General features: G+C 44.7%; 1 protein-coding gene across 1 annotated transcript; it reads right to left on the minus strand.

Annotated features, from left to right (window-relative positions):
* Positions 1 to 1,234: 1,234 nt before the first annotated feature.
* On the minus strand, positions 1,235 to 17,129 carry UBE2QL1 (ubiquitin conjugating enzyme E2 QL1; the record flags this gene model as incomplete). The annotated part of the gene is made up of 2 exons (XM_082282305.1): positions 1,235 to 1,468; positions 16,776 to 17,129. 2 exons carry the CDS (start codon positions 17,127 to 17,129, stop codon positions 1,337 to 1,339), a joined length of 486 nt encoding a protein of 161 aa, XP_082138431.1. The 3' UTR covers positions 1,235 to 1,336.
* Positions 17,130 to 26,070: the final 8,941 nt, after the last annotated feature.

Genomic DNA, 26,070 nt, shown 5'->3' on the forward strand with positions numbered 1-26,070 from the left:
CAATCGATACTGTCCTACTTTCAATTAAAATACCACCACAACAGATACATCTATATGGCGCTTAGATTGCCACAACAGAAAATCTATTACTTTGAATACAGAAGCTGGCCAAAATGATTGAATTCCTGAGGCAACAGAACGATACTGGTGATTTTATTCAGCACATGTCCAATATGATTTTCCATTCGGAATCCACATTTTTTAATCCTTTTCTATACCATTCTTAACATTACCTTCAGCTTTTATGGAGTCCCTTAGAAAGTTGTTTTTTTCAATTTGTTTACCAGAAAACTTAAATTTCAATGATTAAATAATAGGACATTTATATACATCAGTGGGTTTTCTCAGATACTGGGCTCTAAGTACATACAATGTCTATTGAGTGAAAATAAAAAAGAAAAATTCCAGTCATGCAAATCATCTTACAAACCATTATCCATTTGACTTGAAAATTTTTACTCCGTTACTGGCATATAATTTCAAAATTAAACAAATAAAATTTTAAGGTTGCTTTGTCCATTTCCACTTGTTTGTTTTGCTGTTTTGAAGAACTGACAGGCCACATGCTACTGCAGAAGGTACCGGCAGGGTAATCATTGCTCTGCTACCACCGACCAACCCCTCTGAGCCCTGGCATGGATGTGTTTTCAAAAACCACCTAACCTTCAGCTAACTGCACTGGTTTATTTCTGAACAGCACATCACAATATCAGCACAGAGAGCACATTGTAACCGGTTGGGTGATTCCACTTAATAATTTTTCAACACTAGGACCTTTCAGCATTTAAATTCTGGTTTCATTTATGAATTAAAGGTCATATATAGAGCACAAATGAGGTCTAAATTTAGTCACAGCAGACCACAGTTCCACATAAAGACAAATCTTCAAGTTATGTTGACCTGCTAGGAGACAAAGATAAACAGCACAGCAAACATGTACCTGCAATGCACTGCTTCCCTATTAAATATTAACTGTTTCATTTACATTTAAATGAACTGAGCAGTAATGGATAGACTTTCCAGTACTGCTGTTTGGTGCTGCTGTCATGGAAAGAAGCTGAAGACAATGTGGGCTGTATGGGGGCAAATGACGCAATCTCAGCATCCGCTCAAGTGACTTCAATGATGACCATTCTCCAGTCTTGAAATATAATCCTACACAGCATTTTTTTTCTCTCCCTCTGTAAACACATCTGTTCATAAATAACTTAGATGTCTCCTTGACATTCATGGTATGTAACTGAAGCTGAAGTAGAAAAGGATGGGCGGTGTACAGCACTGAGGAGATGTCACAGTACTTTTGTTCAGCATTTTTGTCAAGTGCAGGTTGCTAACATCAGCCATCAGAGACGGGTGGGGTGACCCACCCATATTTTTCATGGGTCTTCACCAAACTCTTAAATGTTGCTTCAGCTTCCTTTCGACTGAATGACTTTTTTGATTTGCCAGCTTTTCTGCAGATACGGCCCTGCACCAAACACAAAGAGAAAACCTTCATTAGAGATGTGAACGCGCATCTGGAAACCACAGCTTAACTTTCCAACGCATCAGCCCGAGAGACATTCACTTACGGGTACCAGCAAGCACAGTTCCCCAACTTGAGCAGACAAATGGATTATTAGAGATGATTTAAAATGATATTCAGTGAAGGGGTAAAAAGAAGGAAAAAAAAAAAAGGCATCTGCCGGGCTGTTTCCTCCCGGCGAGCCCCTGCGCTGGCACGCTGCCCTGCTTACAGCAACCCGCGGCCGCCGCTGCGGCCATGCCTTGGGGCTCGCCTCCCTCTCGGCTGCACCGGGACCTCCAGCATTCCGTGCTTGGCGGGAGGACCCTCACGCCCACCCCTGCCACCCCTCCTGCCCAGCCGGGGGCAGCCCTGGCGGTCAGAGACTGCCCGGGCACGGCTGCTCTCAGCGCTGCCCCTGCCTCACCCCCGCTGCCACCGCGGGATCACATCCATCCCTCGGAATCACATCCATCCCGCGGAACATAACTCCGCTCCCCTTCCTCCGACCTGACCCGTGAGAAATGAACAGCTCCGCCTTTTTTAAAACGAGTGCCTTAAACCAACTTGCTTCCATCTTAAATCAAAAGTTCTAATTTGTTTATTACGCCTTCATGCCAAGTTTGATAACAAATGAAAATATACCCACTTGCATATACTGCATTTTTATTACTCTGCAATTAGATATTACCTCTAACTGCACAGCCGTATAAAATTCAAATCCTTGTTTGGCGGTAGAGACTTTTACTGAGTTAACAATAGCTTACCTTATTTTTCACATTGGTCTGTGTCAATTACCAACCAACAGAGACAGAAGAAAGAAATACAGCTACAGATTAATACAACTCTGCAACAATTAATACCTTTAAAAAATGAATAAAATAAAATAAATATCTTTATAAAGTATTTATGCCTACTGGATTTGTTACAAAATAGAAGTTTATCGAAGTCACTAATCTAGTAATTTTAGTAATTGTTTGATAGATAGCATGAAAGCCTTTTTAACAATAAATGGTATTTGATGAGCAGATACCTTATTACAGTATTACAATTATTAAGAACAAAGTTAGTATGTTCTCAAGTCAGTATGTTGTCATTCTTTTCTGCTCTTTAGCTCAAAAATCATCTTTTGCTTCCCTGATTTTAGTGTCAATTTTGAATTCAAACCAAAAACTGGCATTGGCAATAGCATGCAACAAATACTGAGAAAATAGTCAGCTATACGGAGGGAAAAAAAGGGTGAAAATGGGAAAAAAGAAAACAAAATCTGCCCTCAGAATATCACATTTACTTTTATAGACTAAAAAGAGTGAGATTAGTCTGCAGCATGGACAAACAATTTCTTACTAGAAAGCTGTCACTATATTGCAGAGGCTCTTTTGTGTTCAGCACTGCTCCTGTTATAGCAAAACTATGCACACATGAAAGAAAAAAGCAGTTTCCTACTCCTGCTTTAACAAATCATTTTTTGGTGCAGTTTGAGTTCTCTCTCAGAGCATACTTTAACCAGAGATTATGAACACCCTCCAATTCCCACCTCAACTTATTCATAGTCAGTTTATACCCATTTGGTTTTCCTCAAAACAGCTATTTTACCTGTCGATGTTTTTCATTGCCTTTCTCCCTGGCTGCCATTTACAGACTAGAAATGTATTTCCTCTTTAAATACCCCTTGATAAAGCGAACAGCAAGACACCTTCTACATCTCACAGATTTAGCAATTAATATGTCCCAAATAAGGATGATCTGAATGGATCTCAATTGAGCCCCAATCATAAATTTTCTTAGAAAATGCTCATTTTTAGCTGTGACAGATGGAATAATTAAATAAAGCTGGGTAACATATTTTTAAACTTGTATTGAATAATTATCATACATAATTATATCATATATAATTATCAATCATAATTATTCTGCAGGAGTATTTTTGTTGTTACAAAACATTTTGTATTTTCTTCCTAATCTGAGGTTTTGTTGGAATCACACTTAGAGAAACACAGAGAATGATAAAACAAAGTGCAATAGAAGAGTAAATCAGCACAGAAAATGCTGTCCTCAAAATCTCACCGATTAAATACTTTTGAAAGGAAATATAAACTTACTCTGCTACTTAATTTCTGGATCACATCCATTTGCCATCTCCTGTGTTTTGCACATTATTTTTTATATTTTAAGGCTTTGATACCTTTCGGAATTATATGCATAGTACCTAGGACAGTATGATTCACATCTTCCCCAGCTTTAACAAAGTATTAATACTAAGCTGTACCTAGAAATAGGATCTTTGCATTGCGAACAGCTCATGTTTGGTGCTGACTATGTATGGCTTTCAAAGCAGAAAAGTAAGAATCCTCTGGTGCTGTAATGATGTGGTAAATATCATCACATCACGTAAAATGTTACTGGAGCCATATCAGATGAAAGGAGCATCATTTCATGAGTTTATTCTGAAAGTTTTCTGTTATTAATGCAACGGATCATTAAATCCACTTCCACTCTGGTACCATATGCAGGTTGTATTGTGAACTGCATCATCAAAGACCAGCTAATTCTACCCCGCTGTAGTCCATGTATTTCTATGCTTATACAGAAACTATGGGTGGTATGGTCAGCACTGTCTCCTATTAACCAATATCCTGTCAGCTGTATATAATTTGGATAAAATTTAACCTCCTGGATTGCAAGTTTCCCTATTTGGTGCCTCAAGTAAACCTGGGGTAAAAAGAAAGAAGGCTGGAATTTCAGCTGACAGAGTTCAGATGCTTTCAAGCCTATACTTAGGTGGTATCTACTGTCTTACTGAGTTTTAGCTTTTTGCCATTCCCAGAAAACTCTTCCCAAGTTTAAGAAAAAAATGTAATTTTGGACACAATTACAGAAGAAAGTGTCAAACCTTACCAGGCACCACTACCAGCCCTGACTACAGTTTATTTTCAGCCTGCTACTTAAACATGCAGTCATTTTAACTCTGGACAGGAGCCTGTGAGCTGCTGCATTCTGTAAACATGATAGTGATGGTAAATACAGTATGTAAATATGTGCTGTCCACAGCTCTGCTGCACACAACTGCATTTTGACCAATCCCCAAACTACATGCGTCACTACTGCCAGGGTAAGGAATACAGATCATTAGCATTGCCGATGTTTTGATGTGTCCAGCACCACATCAAGGAAAGATATCAAACTGATATCTGAACAAGATCAAAACATTCCACAAGAGGTTAAAAACAACAGAGAAAGCCCAAGAAAGCCTTTCATAAAGATATCAGTGTTGACTTCAGCTCTGAGAAGTCACACCAGGAGCTTATTTAAATACTTGCAATACTTTCAGACACTCACGGAGTGTCTTTCATAAAGGGATAACTGAAAACCTAATTAAAGAGTTGGAGAGAACGTTTCAGATTTTGCCATCTGCTGTGACTTCATGTACTTATCAAGATATAATTTTAACAAGCTAGAAACATATGAAAGGTGAAAGCAATGCCACAGCACCCAACTGGTTTTTGCAGCCGTGCTGAAGCGCAGGGGGACGTGTGCTGCGCTCAGCCTCCTCCCTTGCTCGTGCTCCTGCTGCGCCCAGCCAGCGCGGCACAGCGAGCAATCCCCTGCCGCTCATCCAGGCTTTGCCCGAACTAATGAGCTTGCACAAACAGCTGATAAGCATCCAGTCTCTATCCCTGATGATGGCGGGCAGAAAGACCTCCTGGAACACGAGCTGCTGTGGGCATCCTTCTCAGGATCCTGGCTGAACTGAGGGACCAACCACTCCCTCCTGCCATGTTCAGCAAAATACCCAAGGTGAATCTCATGTATGATTCGTCCCCCTGTCTTGGTGTCAGTTGCAATAGAGATCATTTTCTTTGGTTTGGATTTAGCATGAGAATAATGTTGATAAGACCCTGATGTTTTAGCTGATGCTGAGCAATGCTCACACTAAGCCAAGGATTTTTTCACAGTGCCTTGTGCTCTACCAGTGAGCAGGTGCACAAGAAGCCAAGAGGGAATATGGCCAGAATAGCAAGCTGAACTGGCCAAAGGGATGTTCCACACCATAGAACATCATGCCCAGTATATTAACAGGGGACAGTTGGCTGGGAGGGGCTAGTCACTGCTTGGGGACAGGGCTGGGCATCTGTCAGTGGGTGGTGAGTAATGTTATTGTGCAGCACTTGGTCTTCTTGTGCTTTTTTGTCTCTCTCTCTCTCTTTGTAATTACAGTTGGGGTTTTTGTTGTTATTATTATAATTATTAGTATTGTATTTTACTTAGTTTCAATTATCAAACTTCTTATGTCAACCCACAAGTTTTTACTTTTTTTTCTGATTCTCCTCCCCAGCCAGCCAGAGGATGAGGTGAGAGAGTGACTGTGTAGAATTTTGTTGGCAGCTGAGGTTAGACCATGACACATTCACATCTATGGACCTCTGTGGGCAAATCTGGGAGCTTTTCTACTTCCAAGTGATGCCACAGTAGTCTCTGTGAACACATCTCCCCTTCATAATGCTCTGTGACACTGAAGTGCACCCTCAAAAATACTCAACAACTATTAGCTCTTCAAAATCCGTCAGTACCTCTATCAGCAATGTGCCATGTCGATTCTTCCCCAGCATCACCAGATCAAAGCTCAAAGAAAGAGTTAAGTCCTGTACAGAATCCAAATATGAAGCCTGAAACTCTTGAGACCACTATGACCATGGATCTGCCAACACCTGGCCTATGGTGCCATGAAAAGCAGTCTTGATATTTCTTCTGGTCTTTCCAGAGTCAGGACGGCCTGAAGAGGATTTCTCTGGACAATGTGAGCTCCCTCTCTTGTCAAATCAATGATAGTAGTTCCCAGATCCAAACCCAACAATTTTAGTACAGTTCCAGGTGTGCTTCCATGTGTGTCCTGTTGGCACTCCCTAGAAGGACAGCACTATGTAACGGAGATCAGCTTTCCACAGGATCATACAATCACCAAAAGTATTGGCTGGAAGGGACCTGTGGTGGTCTCCAAGTCCAGCTTAGACACTTGGAGCTGAACTGCCAACACAGGTCAGCTGTGGCACTGCACAGCCAGCTCCTGAACCCTTCAAGGTTGTAGTCAGTCCTCTCCTGATGCCACTTCCTGCTATACTAGGTTCAAATTTTCAGAGATTTATTGTACTCAGCCATCAGCCCTTACAGGACTGATGTTATTGTGGAAACAATGTAAGCCCCTGTGGTATGGATCTCTGAGATGTCACAGCAAACCCTTCAGCCACATCCAGACTTTTTTTACCTGGACCAGCTAACAAAAAGCTGTGTACATTTCCAGTAGTGCACAGCTAAGAGACTCAGAAGTAGGCAAACCATCACGTTGTTAGCACAGCTCTTAACACAATTTCCTCAGCCCTGTGTACTTTCATTAGTCCTGGCAATGCAAATAACTCTGGGTTGGTCTCCCAAGGGCAAATCATATAAGCCTTCTGCACATGGGGCTAAAGTTGGCCCATCCCGTAAGCCAGCATAAGGATACACGGATGGCTACAGTTTCCTTTTCTGCCTCCATCTCTTAACAGATCGCTGCAGCAGGCTCTGCTCACCCATCCCTAGGTAAATGTCAAGAGACAGAAAACAAGCAGAGAGAGAGAAGCACACAAAAGACTACAGGAAGTCACTGTGCCAGACATGGTATCTGTGGTGATCCGCCCATGGACAGGAAGATGATCCACAGGGATATGCCCATTTTCCAAGTCTGTTGTCCCAGGTCTCTCCATGGATGACACAAAGTCTATGGATTTCCTAAATATTGAAGCATGCTATGAGTTTCTGGTACGTAGCACGTTCCATAATGTGCCAGTGACTAATGGCTTTGGGCCCCAACTGTTCTATGCAAACAAATATTTTCCGATAAGGAACAGAGGTACTCAGTGTTTAAGCCTGAACCAGCCTTATCCTAGAATATTTAAACAAGCTTTCAGAGGAAAATATTTCCACTGGCTTTAGAGAGGCTTTCAAAAGCAGAGCGATGCTGAAGTGAGCTACTGTCATGCTCTCAGTGCACTGATTGCAATGTGTCACAACATCGCTCTTAGAGCGCAATATACACAGTCTCTCCCCCCAATTACATGGTTTATAATTTTTTTCCTTCATGTACTGATGAGGCACAGTTAATCATGTCTCAAAAACTGCACACAACTTATGTTGTATTGTATATGATTATTAGCTATAGCTAAAACAAAGTGGTATAGAATGTGATACAGACAAATACTCATAATGTTGCAGCAAAAGTGAATTAAAACCGTGAGGTTTTCCTGCAAATATGTGATTTCCAAAGCAGTACTTCCATGCCTTTTTTGCTCTCCTTTTTAAGAATAATCCATAAAAGAAGTGAAAACTTAGCAAGTTCCAGCATTAAAGCATCCTATAAATTGTGCCTTCTGGGAGCGTAACTGTTCTTTGTCCAGGAAAAAGAAATCTGAGTTCCAGCTGAGTAATTATTTATGCTCATTTGTCTGTGTGCAGCCTGGTGCCAGTAGCTCTTAATCGATACAAACGCTTACAGCCTCAGTCTCCGTCTGACAGCTACAGAGCACTGTGCTGCTCTTCCTCGCCTTTCCCTAAGTCAGCACTGAGCTGGCAGCACAATCTCAGCACAGATGTGGGTTAAGAAACTCCCTCCCTGCATTTTACGGGTGGGACAAACTCTGTGCTGGCAAAAGAATAAGAAAACTTCTTACTCTCACTGGCCACATTTCTGGTGTCTCAAGCATTTCCAGGTATGACAACATGGTGGGCTTCTGCCAAAAGAGACAATCCCTGTCCCCTGCCACCAGAAGGGTAGTGGTTAGTCTAGGTGACAGAGGGATGTTTTCTCTGCAATGTAGTCTCAGTCTTTTGCTGAGCTCCCTGGACTACCTCTCTGTGGAATCAGGCACTGGCAGAGTTCCTGAGGACCACTCCATGTGAGAAGGCTGGGAACATGACAACATATGTGGGCATAAGCCCACAGGTCCTCCACATCAGGAACCTGAAGTTACCCAAGTCAAACACAGTCACGGGTGTGGACCCAACCAAAGCAAAGCCAACCATCCTTTGTGACAGGCTGTAAAGACAAAGGCACCACAACAATGTCTATCTTCACATTTCCCTAAGTTTTACAATGCTAAAACAAAAACAAGAACAAAACAGTAGTAAAAAGCAGGCTGCCTCTGGGAACATCTAGTCGAGTTAAACCCAAATTTAGTAAGATCAGAGTCACAAGTGGATGTGCTATCCCACTGCTATTTATATGAACGTGCCAATCTCTTGACTGCAGTATGTTTCATACTGATGCACATGGACATCTACTCAGAGAGCCCTCACTTCTGAGTGCTTTAAGCACATGGCCTCAAATGACCTTTGGGAGACAGTTGTGTGCACTTTACATGTGGGAAAGAGGAATACAGTGAAGTTATATGACTAGCCCATGACTGCACCTGAAGTCAGTGGCAAAACCTGGAAACTAAACTTGGATCAGCTCTTCTCAGGCTAAGTGCTCAAACTGTGAAACAACCTTCTCCCGCAAATAATTATAGAACACTTCAATGCCAGGTATACTTTAATGGAAATAATACTGTCAAATTTACATAAAATTTAATAATTATAGAAATTCACAGAAAATTTTAAAAACTAATAAGATCAATTTTTTTTGTTTCACAATGCTTTTGGTTTTTTCATGGGCATGTACTATGGGAACGAGCCCTATATACTGCAGCTGGGGGCTTGCTACCATTTGTAACACAAGTCTAGAAATGGGAGAAATACCTCATCATTCCACAGCTCATAAAGCCTGACTATGACAAGCATCTGAGCTCCAGGCCATTTCATAACACAGGCTTATGTCTTCCTTCCTCGGGTTTATTTTCACTTGTCTTTGAATGCAGGTTTGGGATTATAACTGACTTGTAACTCTATCAAGGAGTCACTGCAGAAGTTCCATGGGTTTTGGAGAGCCTGCGCAGCAAAAGGATTAAATCAATGAGGATCATCAATTTTAACATGGAAAACGCACAATATTGTGAAGCAGATAAAAAGACATTTTCCAAGGACAGACTCTGCACGTGCATGAGGCAGGCACACATCTGCCACATATGGCTGGGGACAGGCACAGCTGATGTGTCCTTCCTCAGTGTGACTTTTAATGAGAATGGGGCGAATCAGACTGGCACCTTGATCCTGTTTCAGAAGAGGAATCACCTGAACATCTGAAGTGCAGTGCCCACTTACCTGTTCCGTGCAGACTGGACTACAAATTCATTCTCATCAAAGCACACCTACGCTTCTTCTTAGCTCAGGCTCTTTCAATTCCCAGTGCAGTGCTCATTTCACTGCAAGCCAGGTTAGGTAACAGTATCACGTCCTTCCTGTAAAGCTTGTCCTGAGACTTCCAGGATCTACTCTGTTACTGCTGTTTCCAGATGGAGCTAAACACCATAGAGTGCTCAGCACCCTCCAGAAATGACCTGTGGAGTACAACTCAGACCAGACCCTGCACTTCCAAAAAACAGAGTGATATCCAAGAGAAACCTGCTATTCCACTTACAGGTATGACAACTGGATCCTGTGCACCTTACAACTAAGAAACATTCTGAGCCATTCAGCCAGCATAACTACCACAGCATCTTCTCCCTGTTTAACTGCAGAGGAATTGCACCCAGCAATCCTCCCACTGCCCATCTCCCTTTGCAATGAACGTCAGCATTACCTTTCTTGGCATTTACAGGAGAAAACTGGAAACTGCATGTGAAGGACTGAATACGTCAAGGAAAAGAAGAGCCCTTCACTGACTGCCGCCAGTCCAAAGGAGCTTAGAGGGGAAAAAGAAACGCAGCAAATATGTTACCTAACCACTGTCCCACTTGGTGAGAGCAGATGCCCACAGGGGGACATGCCTCAGATCATGCCTGGCAATCAGACTCCTGAGATACGAGGAGCTGAATTACTGTGGAGTTACAAATCTTCAATCTGGAAGTATCTGGCCATGCATGGAAATCCCTGGGCATTGTGTGGATAGTGGGAAAACTGCATATTTTCAAGGCTAGCCTGTAAAAGGAAGAGTAAATCCTCCTCACAATAGAAAGTGGGTTATTGAGGTTACTCCTTCAGGACATCACCCTTCGTGACTAGGCTTTCTGCATTTGAAAAAATACAATTTTCAATAAAGTATCTGACAAAGCACCCCAATGCTTCATGGTTCCCTCTGCCTGAACACTTACACTAAAGAAAATGAACACTTAAATGATTCAGGGAAGAAGAATCTTGCTCTTTTCAGCAAATTCAATTTTCTCACAAAATCCAAAGCCACAATTCTTTCAAATTCGTATTTAGGAGATCAGCTAATTACTTCTCTCTCCATAAAAGCATGTTTTAAAATTAGTAATTTAGTTCAATTTAGGGATTTAGTTTATTTGATGACTATTTTAACAGTAAGGAGGACAGTTGAAAGTATTTTAAAATTTTCATTTTTATGCTTTGAAGAAGAAAAATGGAGATTATGTTCCCTCTGCTTTTTAAAAGAATTAAACCAACCTCCTATTTCAATGAGCTGGAATCCCTGTGTCTTCATTCCTCTCAGTAGAATACATTTGCATAATAATAGTGGATGGTCAGAACAGCAATATATCAGAGTACACATGAACAATTATTTTTTCCAGCCCGTCCATCAGGCCCAGCATCTCAATACACATGATCTCACTTAAACTTCAGCTTGACAATCCTAGGTTTCTCCAATGAAATAAAAGAGACATCTTAGAAGGCAAAAAAGATCTGATTTTCCTCTGTAGGCAAACAATATTCTGTTATCTCTTTGGCCCATCCATGGGTCATAAAAGATACCTTTTCATGGGAAACAAGTCCCCTAACACAGTCTTTGTCTCCTCTGTCATCTTTGTATATGAGTCGATGTGTTTTTCACCCATGGACCTAAAGCAACATTTCCTCCCTTGAGAATAACCATCATCACTTGCTCAGGCAATCAAAAGCAAAAAGCAAAGCAGTTCTACTTTTTAAGGCCCTAATAGGATACAATGACTCCAAATAATTCAGAGACCACTGTGTCCTCTGTACATTTCTGCAGCCTTTGAGATTAGCTGATTTATTCATGGCTACACTCCTCAAACCCAGCATCTGGAGTATGAAACCCCATGGATTTGCAATCAATTTCTGCTATACATATTTGAAAGACCTGGAATCTGCTGACCTCCTGGACACCGTGCAAGTCCCATCTGCTATCTGCTTGCGCACACTTTTGTTTGAAAGGATGAAGAGGGAGTAATTTAGACTATGATTAACAGCTACCTTCTGTAGCTGTTTTTCATAGAACAAGCCCATTTCTGCTGTTTCAATCTGGTAAAACTCAGCTAGGATATTCGAATCTCTAAAATGGAAAGATAAATCCATTCAATAGTCATACAAGGCACACAGCATTTGAAGCAAACGAACAGGGTTCCACTGAGGTATGTATAATGTTACAGTGTGAAGGATCAAAGTACCAGACACCAACAACTTTTATTTGAATTCAGGAACTTTTCCGAGACAAAATCAAAGCTTAACTACAAACTATATTTTGATTTTTATTTAAATCATTATATAGAAGCCCACAACAGCAATACTCAAAATTAGGGGTTCCCTGTTCCTACTGCAATATGTCCTGGCAAAATTTGTATGTTTCTTCTATTCCCTGCAGGAATCCTGGAAAAATTTTTATGCTCCTCCTATTCATTGGAAGAATAAGGGAGTATTTCCCTCAAAACAAAGACCTTTTTTTCATGACAATCTGCAGAGCTGAAAGCTACCTGACAGCTGCCTTTGGCCGGCTGTCCCCAGCGTCCATGGAGAGAACACGGGACTTGTAAAAAAGAGGACAAGGCATCTACTGGTCAGCACTACTGCAAGCTTACGTCCAAAGTCCCCAAGGCATCAGGTGCAGCTCTGTCTGTTGCTCTCAAAAAAAGAAAAAAAAATCCTGATACATTATTTGGATGCTGGTATATATAGCTTTGTCCTCTTTTAAATGTCCATCAAACCACCAGCAAATCATTCCGTCCGGTGAGAAACAATACATATATTGGACAACACAAAAACCTCTCCTATTTTTGGACAAAGTCAGCTCCTTTTCCTTTGGGACCACATCATCTCCTACATTTTCAAATGAGAGAGACAACTGCTCCTTGAAACATGGGCATTGGTGTCATCCATGTGCGTTGTCACACAAGGAGAGCCATGATGAACCTTCCGTCATGACATCCCTCTCCTTCAACTGGTACCATTCCCCCTTCCTTCCTTTCTCCAATTATTGCTATAATTGTGACAATGACACCATTATCTGGGAGTGGAGAGCAACTAATGTTTACACCTCTCTCTGAAATTATCAATAAGTCATTTTAAAGGGCTAAGAAGGAGTAACACTCCAAGGGCCACTCCCACGGCCTGGACAGACACAGAGAGACAGAAAAGGGAAGCTCTGCCTAGACAGACATGTCAAACAGTCGCCTCCAGGATGATAAACAACCGGTATTTAAATTATTTCATTAGCATGACCCCACCTCCTTGGCTGGCACCCCGGCTCTGCAGCGGCTCACGGCAACTCTGTCGCCAGTTCAGCAGGGCCAAGCTCTTGCCTGTGATGCCAGGAGCTAGCAAGCAGCTGACTGTGCAGGAAGCAAGTACAAAGTCATCCCTTTAGAAGCAAGGCTACAGTTGAGTTAAGGACAACACCAAGTTTTTTAAAATAGGATTCTGGATCCCAGACAGATAAACAGTCTTCGGCCTTTGATGTACTGAGAATTCCCCTCAAGATACTGACTAGAGCTGTGTGAATAATTGATTTTCTCAGCTGAATAGCTGAAGCAACCAACCAAACAAACCCCAACTTGTTTGGTAATTAACATTTTTTCCTTGAAAACTGAGGGAAAAAAACCCTTAGATTTGGGACTGCTGAATTGTTACATTCAAACAAAAGTCATCGCTCTTCCATTTTAAACACTTTTATTTACAGACAAAAAATATCTAAAAATACAATGCTAGATTCACAATAGGGTGGGCATCCTGTAAGGTAGGGCACCTCTCAAGCAAGGTCACCTGAAGTGTATGGTTCCTGCTTGGTGAAATCTAGAGAAACAGCCCCCCTGCTTTAAAATCCAAGCCCTGGGAGACATGCTCAGGTCTGGGAACTTGGACACAGGTTTCCCCACATACAATGGCAATGCTGAAAAGTAACAGGAAAGTGCTAACTCTTAATTTCTCAGTTGCACATTTAAGTCTCCGTACAGACTCAACTCCTGAGTGACATCCCATGAGATGTCAGAATGACTTATCTCCATTTCTCTTCTACTCTGCTAAAATGTCTGTGAAATCTATGAAAAAAAATCTGAGTTTGTCAAGAATCTTAACTGCCTGAAAAAATATTTTCAATGTTAATTTTATCTGCTCTTGGATCACTTTGTCAAAAACCAGAAGGTCACACACACACTCACAGTTACTTTCAGCTCTACCAGCAGACCAAGAAGTGCTGCTTCTCTCTGAAGAACCAGCAGAGAATGACAGTGCCACAGTTGGTTCAGCAAAATGGGACTGACGAAAAATGTCTCATGGAATGAGCCACCTTCGTTCTATCCCTTGAATTGCCCCAAGGAGGAAGGTGTGCCAGCAGAACATTCAGCCCTGCCCACTCACACTGGCGCCTGTGCCAGCCAGGCGCACTCTTGGATGCGTCACAGGCTGGAGTGATTTCATGCTACATCATGGTGCTGGGAACCAGTGACATTTCTCTGGAAGGTCCCTTTGACTCACTGGTGGCGGCAGTGCCCCATCTCCCCCTCAGCCTGATGGCTGCTGCCATTTGCTCAGGCAGGTTCATTCTGAGGTGATGGAGAATGGCCCTCACCCTTCCAGCCTTGCTGATGAACAGCATCTTGAATATTTCATGCTATTGCAGGTTGCAGGCTGCTTACAGAAATTACACAATTAACCTGCCGACAGCCATGGCTCTTTGTTCGGGATGGCTCCTTGCAGGCACCAAGACTGCCCACGGCATGGCAGGAGTCACCCAAACCTGGCCACGCAGCATTGGGGAATGCAGCACCTCAGCCCTCGAAGCTCCGTCGGCTCCGTTTTTAGTTTTAAAAACCAAATGGTCAAAAGTAGATCACCTGTAAAATGAAACGGGGATAGGAGAGTGCCAGTCATATTTTGAGCCCTATTATGCAATGGAGTGGGGATTACATAACGAGAGGAGTGCAATTACAGAAACGTGGCTCCCATGACACAGAGCCCAGCTACAGTGACAGGCCGGCAAACCCATCACAGGCAACATCTCTCTAACCCAGAAAACAAATTTATTGACCATACTGCCTAATAACCTTTCCACTTGGAATGAACAATCTGAGAGATTGAAACGTGCCATGTTATATCTCTTTAACTACTAAGTTACTGTCAGCAGTTTATTTCTGCCTTTTTTTTTAATGCCAGTTCTCTTTCTGTTGCAATTGACTTTGCAAACTTCTGGAAGAATGTTATTGAAACTGTTGCTTTTTAAATGTGTTTATTAACGATGCACACATAAACATCGTCTGGTAATCAAAAATTGCTACTACTTTCTCGAAATCTCTTAAGTGGTTTAGGGAAGAAAATTGTCAGATTATATAGCTGAGAATTTATTACTAATAAAACAATTCAGTGATTCTCTTCACTGAGCCATTTTATGATCCCAGTAAGTATTCATTTAACCCCTTTAAAATTCAACACTGCAGAAAGAGGCTGAATTGTTACAAAATGAGAGAATTTAGGATTGTCCTTCTAACAAATAACAAGAACTATGACCTCTCTAAAAAGAGACAGGCTAACAAACAGTAAGATGCAGCAAGAGCAGTTACAGAACTTCAACGTACCCGAGGCTCCCTGTTAATTAATTTTTTTTTTCCTGGTAGATATTTTTTTATATTCCAAGGTGACCTAGGAAACTTGACCTCTTGAAATGAAGTGCAGAGAAAAATACTATCAGATTTTAAAAAGGAGCAGTAGACCCAAATGTTAAAAGGAGGAAAAGCCACTTACAAAAGAGCCTGTTGAAAAATCAAAATTAATTTTCAGTCTTAAGAAAAAACAAGCCTTTACTTCTGCTCAGGCAAGCAGTTCCATAGATGCAAACAGGAGTAACCTCATTTGTAAGCAAATAAAAGTATGTTATTATTTACTCTTTCCCCATCTCCTTGCCAAGATACAAATTTAAGAAGTTGCTTAGTATCATTTACTGACAGACACGGAGCTGTGCATGTCCCCCGAGTTCAAGGGCATTCACGAACAGGAAAACCACCCCGTCAGAGCCATGTGTGCATTGCCCACTATAATAACCATAAAGAGGTACTGCCTATCAGGACTATTTGCTCATTTATTAGAAACGGCTTATGAAATACTTCTCTTCTACAGATATTCTGCAGAAGAAAAAGGGAAAAAAAAAAAAAAAAAGCAGCATAAAATGCACCGATTCAGGTCAGACAAGATCCTCTGCCGGGGGAACTGATCACCTCCTTCTAAGAGAAGAGTTGGCAGGAACCGTCTGGCTGCTGCAGCTGCAGTACCTAGCCCAAATTACTTGTTCTTTCCGGGCCGGACGATTTGAAACCTGCACAAGTTTGCCAGCAGCTTGTGCTGCTCGGGCAGCGATTCCCGGTGTGACCCCGTGACACACCTCAGAGCGGTGTGCCAAGCCCCAAAGCCGGGGTCGCCCCTTGTCCCCGGAGGGATGCTAAGTGGGACAGCACAGACAAAGACCTGGGGGCAGCAGCTCCAGCATCGCGCCCTCCGCCAGCGGCAGCACAGCACGCAAGAGACCAGCGAGTATGGCCGACTGGTTGGTGAAGGGCAGGAGACTCCAGTCCCAAACCCCACTGGAGCCCGGAGAGCCGCCTTTTGCTGTGGGGCGAAGGATGTGCCCATCAGGGGTAATGGGCACGGTATCTTGGTGTGCCACAGGCGGCAGAGCCAAGCATAGGGACAAAAGCCTGACGGGAGGACACGATGGATGCATGTGCTCCTCGTCCCTCCAAGCTGCCCCGCACCTCTCCCGCACCTGCCCGAGAAGGGACCCCGGAGCCAAACACGTGTGTCCCCGCCTTCGCCCCACCGGTGACACCAGGTCCTCGGGGAGACCGGGCCTGGCCGCGGTCAGCCGCGGGCTGGTCGCCTTTGGGGCTCCCACCCGAACACCGCTCGGACCCGCACCCCGAGCGATGGATGCGTGTGCTCCTCCCCGAGCAGGGAGCCCTACCTGCCCCTTGACCAGGCTGGCGGCGAACTGCCTCATGACGGCCTCCACGGTGTAGGCGCTGGACCAGCCGCGGGGAGTGAGCAGCTCCATGCAGATGGCTCCGCCGTCCAGGACGTAGCCGTTCTCCAGGCGGGGGCTGAGCACCCTCATGAAGGGCGGCGAGAAGGGGAAGTTGTCGGGGAAGGTGAGGTTGAGCAGGATGTACTCCGTGTTGGTCTCCTTCATGTCCTGCCACAGCACCGAGTCCTTGTCCACCTGGTGCAGCTTCACGTTCCAGTCGAAGAGGCTCTCGTCCACCAGCTCCACCGAGATGAAGCGGTCGCTGAGCCGCGCGATGTCCTGCAGCTCCTTCATCAGCCGCCGGGTCCGCACCTGCGTGCAGTGCTGCTGCCGGCCCGCGGGCACCAGCGCCGCCGGCCCCGACCCGCACCCGGGGCCGGAGCCGGGGCCGGGCCGCTGCGCCGCCTCCTTGCCGGCGCCGGGCTCCCTGCCCACCTCCCGCGGCTTCTCCCGGCTGACTCCCGAGCGCGCCTGCTGCGGGGGCTGCTTGGCCGGCTCCGGCGCCTTCTTGTTCTTGTGGCCCCCGGGGCTGCCCTCGCTGCTGCTGCTGCTGCAGCCGCCCCCGGGGGGGCCCTGCGGCTGCGGCTTGTTGCTGCTGTTCTTCTGGTTGCCCCTGCCGCGGAGTGAGGAGCCCTGCTGGCTGCTGCTGCGGTGGTGGTGGTGGTGCTTGGGGTCCTCCGTGTCCCGGCTGTGCAGCCGGATCAGCCCGATTTTCCGCAGGAGAGTGGCCATGTTGAGCGCCGCTCTGCGATCCCTCCCTCCTCTGAGCACCGGTGGGGCTCTAGTGTGGTTATTATCAATTTAAAGCCCGGCTCGGCGGGTTTGCTGTCGGCGGGCGGGCGGCGAAGCCCCTCTCCGCCGGTCCGGGGCGCGGAGAGGCGGCGGCGGCAGTGCCGCCGCGGTGCCGGAGGATGTGCGGCCGCCGCTCAAACGCCTCCCCTGCCTAGAGCTGCGTCGGGGAGCATTGCCGCAACGGGGCTGCTCCCGCGGACATCACGGCCCCGCCGCCGTGGCCATGATCCCGTGAAAAGGAAGGGGGGGGGGGGGGGGGAGTGGGAAAGGTAGGAAGAAAAAAAAAAAATAAAAAAAAAATCCCCCAGTCGCCCGCACGGGAGAGCCCCCTCCCTCCCCCCGCACAGCAGCGGCGAAACCGCCTGCGCTGCAGATGGCTTCCTCGGCACCTTCGGATCGCGCCCGGCCGAGCCAATCCCCAGCGGCTCCAGGCGGGCCGGGCCCCGCGCCGCTCCGGGCGCCTCCCCCCGGGGCGGGCAGGGGGATCAGAGCCCGCCCGCGCAGCCCCCCTGTGCCCGCGCTCGGCCCTTTGTTCGGGAGAGGGGCCGCCCGCCCGGGCAGCGCCGCCGCAGCCCCGCCGCGCCCCCCGCGCCGCCTGCGTGCCTGGCGGCACCGCCGCTGCGGGGCTCGGCGGGGCGGCGGCCGGCGGGACCGTCCCGTTCCGCTCCGCCCCGCGCTGCGGCAGCGGCCCCGCCGGCCGGGCGGGCCGGGGGCGGTGACGGCGGGGAGGGGCGCCGGGACAGACCCGCGGGTGCGTGGGCAGGTGTTGCACACGTACGTGTGTGTGCGCGCGTGTCGGCGCCCACAGGGCCGGGAAGTGACACCGCGGCAGCTCCGTGCACGTGTGTGTGCACGGACAGAGCCCGCACCTAACGCAGAGACAGAACAGCTCTGTGGTCATGTGTGAGGACACGATGGCATTTAAGTGCAGTTCGTATATGTATATACACCTACCTGCCTAAACACATATAATCACATATATAAGGCCTGTAAAAATCGATATATAAACATGGTTGAAAAACAGTTCTAAGTACATAACGTGTATACGTGTGTGTGTGTGTGTGTGTGTGCATTTCGGTATTTGTTATGTTGGGAATGATGTGACAATCCTGCTTTCTTCAGTACAGCAGATATACATATCCCATCCCTCTCACACCTGCTCCCCTCCGGACCAAGTAGGTCTGACCTCCTGGGACTTTGTATACAGGAAAGAACACCTGATTCTCACCACATTCTTTACCTTCAAAGACTGGAAAAGAAAAAAAAATACAATAAATGCTTTGAATTGGAGAATAGTGAAGGCAGGGCCCGAAGTGTGTTTACGTCTGTTGTGCAGAGGATGTAAAGCCATAGGCAGTGTGTGCACATAGCAGCATTACATTCCGTTAACACATTTCCCAGTGGAGGATCTGGAGGTGGATCTCCTCTTCCTCCGTGAAGACTCCACAGGGCAATGTCAGGAGATACTGGCAGAGCTGACCCATGTGTGACACCCAGTGCTTCTCCATCGGCCTGCATTGAACAGGGAGAAGGTGAAGAGCTGCGAGCAAACTGTCAGTGATGGCCTGGGAGGCCCAGGTGCCACAAAGCTGTCCTTGTTTGCTCCTTCCCTCCGTCTTGTTGACCTTGCCAATCCAACAGTGTGATAACCCTTGAAGTTGCTCTGATCCATTCCGGTGTGCAGATACGCAGCCGGGTCTGTGCAGGAGGAGAGGTGCTTGCTAAATTCCCTACCCCTGAACAGATCTGTATTGTGAAGTACTGTTGACAGAGTGTTTCCCTTGGAGGTCAGATATCCTGGGGAATGTGAAGTGGGTGGAGGCTGAAGTGTCAAAGATTGTTCTGTTCATTCCATATTAATCTCCTACCTCCTACATTTGCCTGAGCAGTTGAGGCACCTCCAGTTTATAGGATATTGGAAAGCGTGTCCAAAACTCCCCTCAGCAGCCTTCTGGTGTGGCACACATGCCACTCCCCTGAACTATTGATGGCCCATCCATGGAGCTGGGAAATTTCTGGAGTGCAAACTGCACCCAGACATCTCGTGGTGTGTCATGCTTCCAGGAAACAGGTTATCTGTGCTTCATTGGGAAAATTACTCCAGCAGGACTTGCAGGGGGAGAAGCTAAGGCAGACATGGAAAATTCTTATTAGCATATGGAACAGGGCACTGAGAAACCTGATGGGACAGGTTGGAAGACTATTCCTGCTCTGGTGCAAAAGCTGGAAGTCACAGAATCTTCACCTGCAGCTTCAGTCCCCACAGGCAGTCAGGTGGAACAAGGCACTCAGTATTCACCCCTGGATGAATACCTAGGATAAGGCAGGTTGGTGTGGCACAGATGCTGAACTGAACCATAGTGCCAGCCAGCACCTTGAGCCTTTGTGTTGGCTACATTAATGTTTTAAACTGAAAGGTCTCTGCATGGTGTTCCTGTGGCAGATGGCAGCAGGAGCTGCGATCATTAATTTAACATTATGGAAGTTACTTACCTGTCTCACATAACTGAGGTATCTACCCAGTGGTGAAGCCAAAAGAAAAGAGGAAGGTCTCTGCAAAGGGAGGCCAGAGCCAAGCAGCCCTTCTGTGGCCTTGCACCACTGCTCTGTGAAATGGTACAAGATTAATGAAGGAAGCGATGAGAAAGCTGTTTCTGCGACAAGGAAGCTGTAATAGGTGTGCCTGGCCAAACAGGGTTCTGCTGCCACAGGGAGCTGCTCTGGTGGTGCTGAAAGTAGTGAAATTCATCACAGTCTCTGTCCTTACTGTCTGCAGGGTCAAAAAGCTGAAGTGATGGAGTGAACTCTTCTTTTTCATACCCAGGCTTCCTCAGCAAGCAAGTTATTTGGTTAGTCCAGTATGGACTCTGGATGGCTTGAAGTCAAGTCTTGAGGGAAAACAACAGGTAGTTAAACAGCTTGCAGGAGAGACTTCCCCTGTATCTACTGTCCTTATCCACATATTCCCTGACTGACAAAAAAAATGAACAAATTTGGTCCATGATTTCTCTTTACACATTCTTAATAAATTTCTGTTCCTTAGTACCTTAAATAGTAGAAACATATCTATTAACTTTATTCATTATTATACCTTCTCAGCAGTTTGCCAAGTGCAGGAGTCAAACTGAACTCACCTGCTATCTCCCCAACAAGACTCTCATGTCCTTGTTTTGTAGCAGGACTGGTTGATCCACTTACAGTGCAGAATGACATCCTAGAGTGGTGCAATGACTTTCAAATCAGAGAGACATGTGGGTATGAAAAATAGACTGATCTTTGGTAGATATTACTCCTACATATTAAGCTGGAGATCTGCTTTCAGGCTTGGCCACTTATTAGTGACACAGGACAGCATTCAAAGCTCAGGTCTGGCAGCAGCCCTCAGCTCCCTGTGGAGCAGCATGCAGTTGATGAAGGGCATCTTAGAATCTTCTTGTGGTAGAGAAGCATTTGCCACTAGCTGGAGATTCAGGGCTCTGAACTCCTATTACAGTACCAATTTGATGTTTGGGTCTGTCAGGAAGGTGTTGTTTTTTGTCATTTTTTTCCTAGTAGGATAATATTGACCAGTGATTTTCTTGTTTTACTGAGTTTGCAAAAAAGGACTTACCTGTGGTTCAGCAATAAGTTCGTATGCATATTGTTTAATTCCATTTAAATGCAGCAGAATTTTAATGTCAAGTGATAGAAAATGTTACTTAAATGGAACAAGTGCACAGAAGCATTTCTAGAATGATTAGGGGAACAAAAGTCATATCTTCATAGGAGAATGAAAAGATTTTTTCTTGTTTAGCATAGCTCAGCAAAGACTGAATAGGGCCGTGATAACACTTTATAAATATATTTGAGAAGTAAATGTCAGAGAGGGATATTGACTTCATCACATGATCAAATGGCAGTACAGTGAGTAATCCTGAATACATCTGCAGTGGAAATCTAAAGGCTTCCAGGTATATGATGAAGGAAGCGTTTGAATATTCTCCTGAGCACTGGAAGGAATAGCCTGCAGTCTGGTAGCACGAAGCCCGAGAAGTCTATGGGCATAATTGTACAACACAATAGAATAGGAAAATGCCTGAAGAGAGAAAATTAAGCTTATATTATGAGTCCCTGGGCATCTGGTGTGTCAGTATCCCCAAGTGTGTGAGAAAATAAATTAGATCACTGTCAATTTGCATTATAATAATTCCATGCCTCAGGGCTTCCACTGGAGTTGGGAAAGATTTTATTTTATTCTTCCTGATGCATGATTTGTCCTCTACTGCTCTTTTTTTTTGCCTTCCTCTGCAGGTCTGAAGATAGATTGTTATAGGCGGCATTAAAATCTTAGGGTTCATGTATCCTGCTGATACACTCAGCATTAGGCCAGCCTCTAGGCCTGGAACTCTTTCAAAGGAGTTATTTACCTAGGTCAGCTTGGTAGGCTACATTGATTTAATTTATAGCATGGGACATAGCCTCCTTCCTACAATCAAATGGAGTTATATTTAGCTAATTCTTTGCAAACATGCAAACACACACTTTTTCAGCAAGCAAGCTATTTATTAATCTCTCCCTCTTTTGCCTGTCTGAGTTGTCCCAGTGCTTACTAGTATCTCACTCGACACCTTTGACTGTTCATTTTTTTGTTTGCCTCCTTTCATCCTCCAAAGTGACAACATGATTTATTTTTAGAAGGATATTCAGAAGAAAGGCATTTTCAGCAACAAACAGCAAGAATGAAGAAAGACACAAAAATGTTCACTCCTGGAATGTTAAAACCTATAGAGGTATATGTGGGATTCCTACACTCCTGTTGACACATCCTCTGAAATTACCTTCTTCTTGGTGTTGGAAGTGCATCTGGCAGTGTTAATCTCTTTTACTGACTTAGATACACAACATCCTTGTGGTGACCTCCACGCAACAGATATGATAAGCCCAGGTAAATGCAAAGGATACCTGGGTAAATGAATAGCCACTGTATCACAGCGATAGCTTTTAAGAATGAGAAACATAAACAATATCCATGGAGAATATGGTTGGCTGTCTGATTTTTAAGTCTGCGCACCATTGGAAATGCTCAGGAGAAGCTTTTTATGTTCATGGTGTTCATGCTCATGTATTGCTACTTACTGACTAAAAGACATTTGCATCTGGCAATTCTGAATCACGGAACTCTGTGTCAGAGGTGACCTTCTCATATATGAACACAAGTATTTTTAAATTCTTGCACTCATACACAAATTCAAGATGTGGCCAGTACTGTAAAGAGCAGAAATCCCTCACAAATTTCTCCCCAAATAAAGATACAATGCATCCTTTACCTTGTTCCACCCTCAGCCTTGATATTGGGCCACATTTTTGTCTTACAGTTTCATCTGTGAAGTAATTTGGTAGCTGCTCAGTGAGGAAGCTGTATCCCATGGAATGGTTGGAGGAATGGCAACTATATGATGGTTCAACTCCAGATGCAAAAACTTTTGTTTGTGTGACTCGGAATTCTGACTAGAATTTATACAGGTCTGAGACCATGAACTTTTCTAAGCTCCTGCATATAACCAGAGAGCCAGGGCCATTGGTGAGGCCTTGCAACAATCCTGCTTTTAACTGGGGGCAAACAATATGAATCTGAGCCCTAGGTAGCCCCTTTATTGCAGAGTATCCTGTTCATGGATGGCTCTTTACCCCAAGGAAAGTCTGAGTGGTCTCCTCCCACAGCTGGAGTCTATTCCACATGAAGCTGAGGGCTGCTGCCAGACCTGTCTCCCAGACCTGTCTCAGTGCCCAGCAGCTGAGCCTGAAAGCAGCACTCCAGGTGTTCCAGTACTCTGGTTCACAGCACAAAAAGGACACATGCTTGTCTCTTGTTACCTGCTCAGAGCTCCACATGAACCCCTGGCTTGGCAAAAGCACTGTAGGTCATCTAAGCAACAGATGGATATCAGTGTAAACCACACAAAATTAACACAGAGAGACCAACTTTAGTTAAACTTTAAAGGCAGAATGCTGGAATTTCAGTAACTTAGTCTCAAAGACCTTATGGCGCCATGAAATAATTTTTGGATCCTGAAGTTTTTAAACTGCATCACAGACCTCTTGCTCCTCTGAAGTGACAGAACACGATAAAGTTCAAGAGTACGAAGTACAAAGGGCTGAGGGGCCAATGATAAAGAGTTTTTACATATATCTGGAGAAGCAGACAAAGAAGAAAGAGATAAAGAAAGAAGGATGTGTTGGTAGAAGGGATTAAAAAGATGTGCTGCCAGAGTGATACAGATTTAAAAGAACAGGTTGATATGACTGAAGATGGCCCTCAATGAGGTATTTTGAGTAAAGATGGGAACGTATTAGAACCTTTGTATAATATGATGATAAGATCACATTTGGATCCCAGAACAACTCACACTTCTCTTTGATGCCAGCTAAACACTTTTTCTTTGACCCCAGTCAAATCCTTTACTTTCATACTCCCTCAAATCTCAAAATATTCTCTCTTTTTCCTCTTTACAGCACACAGCCATAAGAAAGGTCACTTGCAATGCCTTTATGGGCAATGAACTCTTCCTCCTTTTCCTAAGGTCTTAACATGAGCCTGGTTATCACAACAGTAAGAGACATGTTTTAGCTTCTTGTTTCTCAGTGCCAATTATAAATCCCGAACTACTATGCAAAAAAATTCAAAAGGTGACAAAGCATTAGAGAAGCTAAGTTCTTTTAAAATAGTTAGATTAGCTGCAAGATTACAGATAACGGCTCAGTTTCTTTAAAATGGGGAGTGTATATTTGCATACTCTCATACAGTGTTGCCAGGAACTGAGATCAAGTCCTGACATCCTGATCTTGGAGAAGCTGCTGCTGCCACCAGCTGGTAGTTCCCTGGTCCTTGGCTGGAGAGATGAATACCTACTTTACACAAAGAATTCCCAGGGAGACAGGTGAGCCCTGAAGGAGGCCACGTTTACAGAAAGCTACAGAAGCATTGAACCAGCCCAAAGTACATTTTGGAATATGACAAAAGAGCTGTATTATGTGTAGATGTGACACTTAGGGACATGGTTTCATGGTGGACTTGGCAGTGCTGTGTTAATGGTTTAACTCAATCATCTTAGAGGTTTTTTTCCAACCTAATGATTCTATGGTTCTGCATTAACAGGGCCAACTGATGATAACATTCCCAGTCAACAGTTATTCATGGGCATGGCTACAACAGCAAGCCTACTGAATTCAGAGCATCAGGCATGCAACACTGGATCTTTCTATGATTAGATGACATCATGTGCTTCATCACTTAGGTTCAAGAAATAAATTTTTTGGTGGCAGCTCCATTTGAAGTAGAAGTGATAGTTCCTTGCACGATTCACTGCTGCTTCTGCAGAACCAATATAAGGTGGAATCTAGTGAGTGCTGAGTTGTACACCATGTGAAGAACAAATGGCTTGTCACCCTGTGGCTGCAATCATAGATGTAAAAGAAGGGATTTTGCCACACCTGTGGGATCAGTGCAGGTCAGTGGTCCTTTGTACACATGAAGAGGCACAGAGAGATGGTTTATTATCAGAATCTGCACACAGTTGTAGATCAGCTGCTGGGTTTGTCATTAGTGAGACAAAAAGACAGAGTCTTTTCTCTGTTAGATTTAGGAGCAACAGGCACTTCCTCCTGCAATATCATCTATAAGAGGATGACAGGAGCAAACCTGTGCTTGAGTCCTGGAAGCACAGGGAGGTACCCTAGCTGCTGGCTTGCTGTGCACTTCAAAGGGGGTTTGTCAGGGCTGGGATGGTTGTACTGTAGAACAAACCTCAGCTGGCTGTTTCATACCTGTTGTTCCTGTGAAAACTAATTTGTTGCAGTTAACTAATTAGAAGAAATCAGTAACTTCTTTTGTTTCTAAAGAATACTGATATATCTGGATTTATGAGACAGAGGATGACCCTGGACATCCTTGTTTCTAGACTGAAATATGAGAAACAGAAACAAAAAATCTTTTTGGGTTTAAGACATGCATTCATATCAAGTTAAATTAGGTCCGTTGTAGACCTAAACCACAACTACAGCCGTGTTGATGGGTAGTGCTAAACACAGCCACTCTGCCATAGTTGGCTATTGCAGCAGAACCCCAGGCAACAAGATTCATACATATTCTTGAACCCTGAGCCAGTGGTGGCATTTGTATATGAAATGCAAAAGCAGAAAAATATGTGAAAACTAGAAATGGAGGATCTATCCAGGCATCTAGGTAGGGTGTCTTTGTTGTCAGAAGTGTCTCATGAGGCTTGGCCAAGGACTCATCCCTCTACCTTTGGTACTCATCCAAGGAGGCTGTAACCAGGTCTGACATTGTGGTTCTGGTTCTGGTGAAGGGAAGACAGAGAGTGGAAGGGCTGCTGCCAACCCAGTAGCACCAGGGCCTGGAGCCATCAGGGGACCAAACACTTCCTGAAGCAGTGTAACTTACTTA

Source organism: Coloeus monedula (assembly GCF_965178545.1).
Source record: "Coloeus monedula genome assembly, chromosome: 1".
NCBI lineage: Eukaryota > Metazoa > Chordata > Aves > Passeriformes > Corvidae > Coloeus > Coloeus monedula.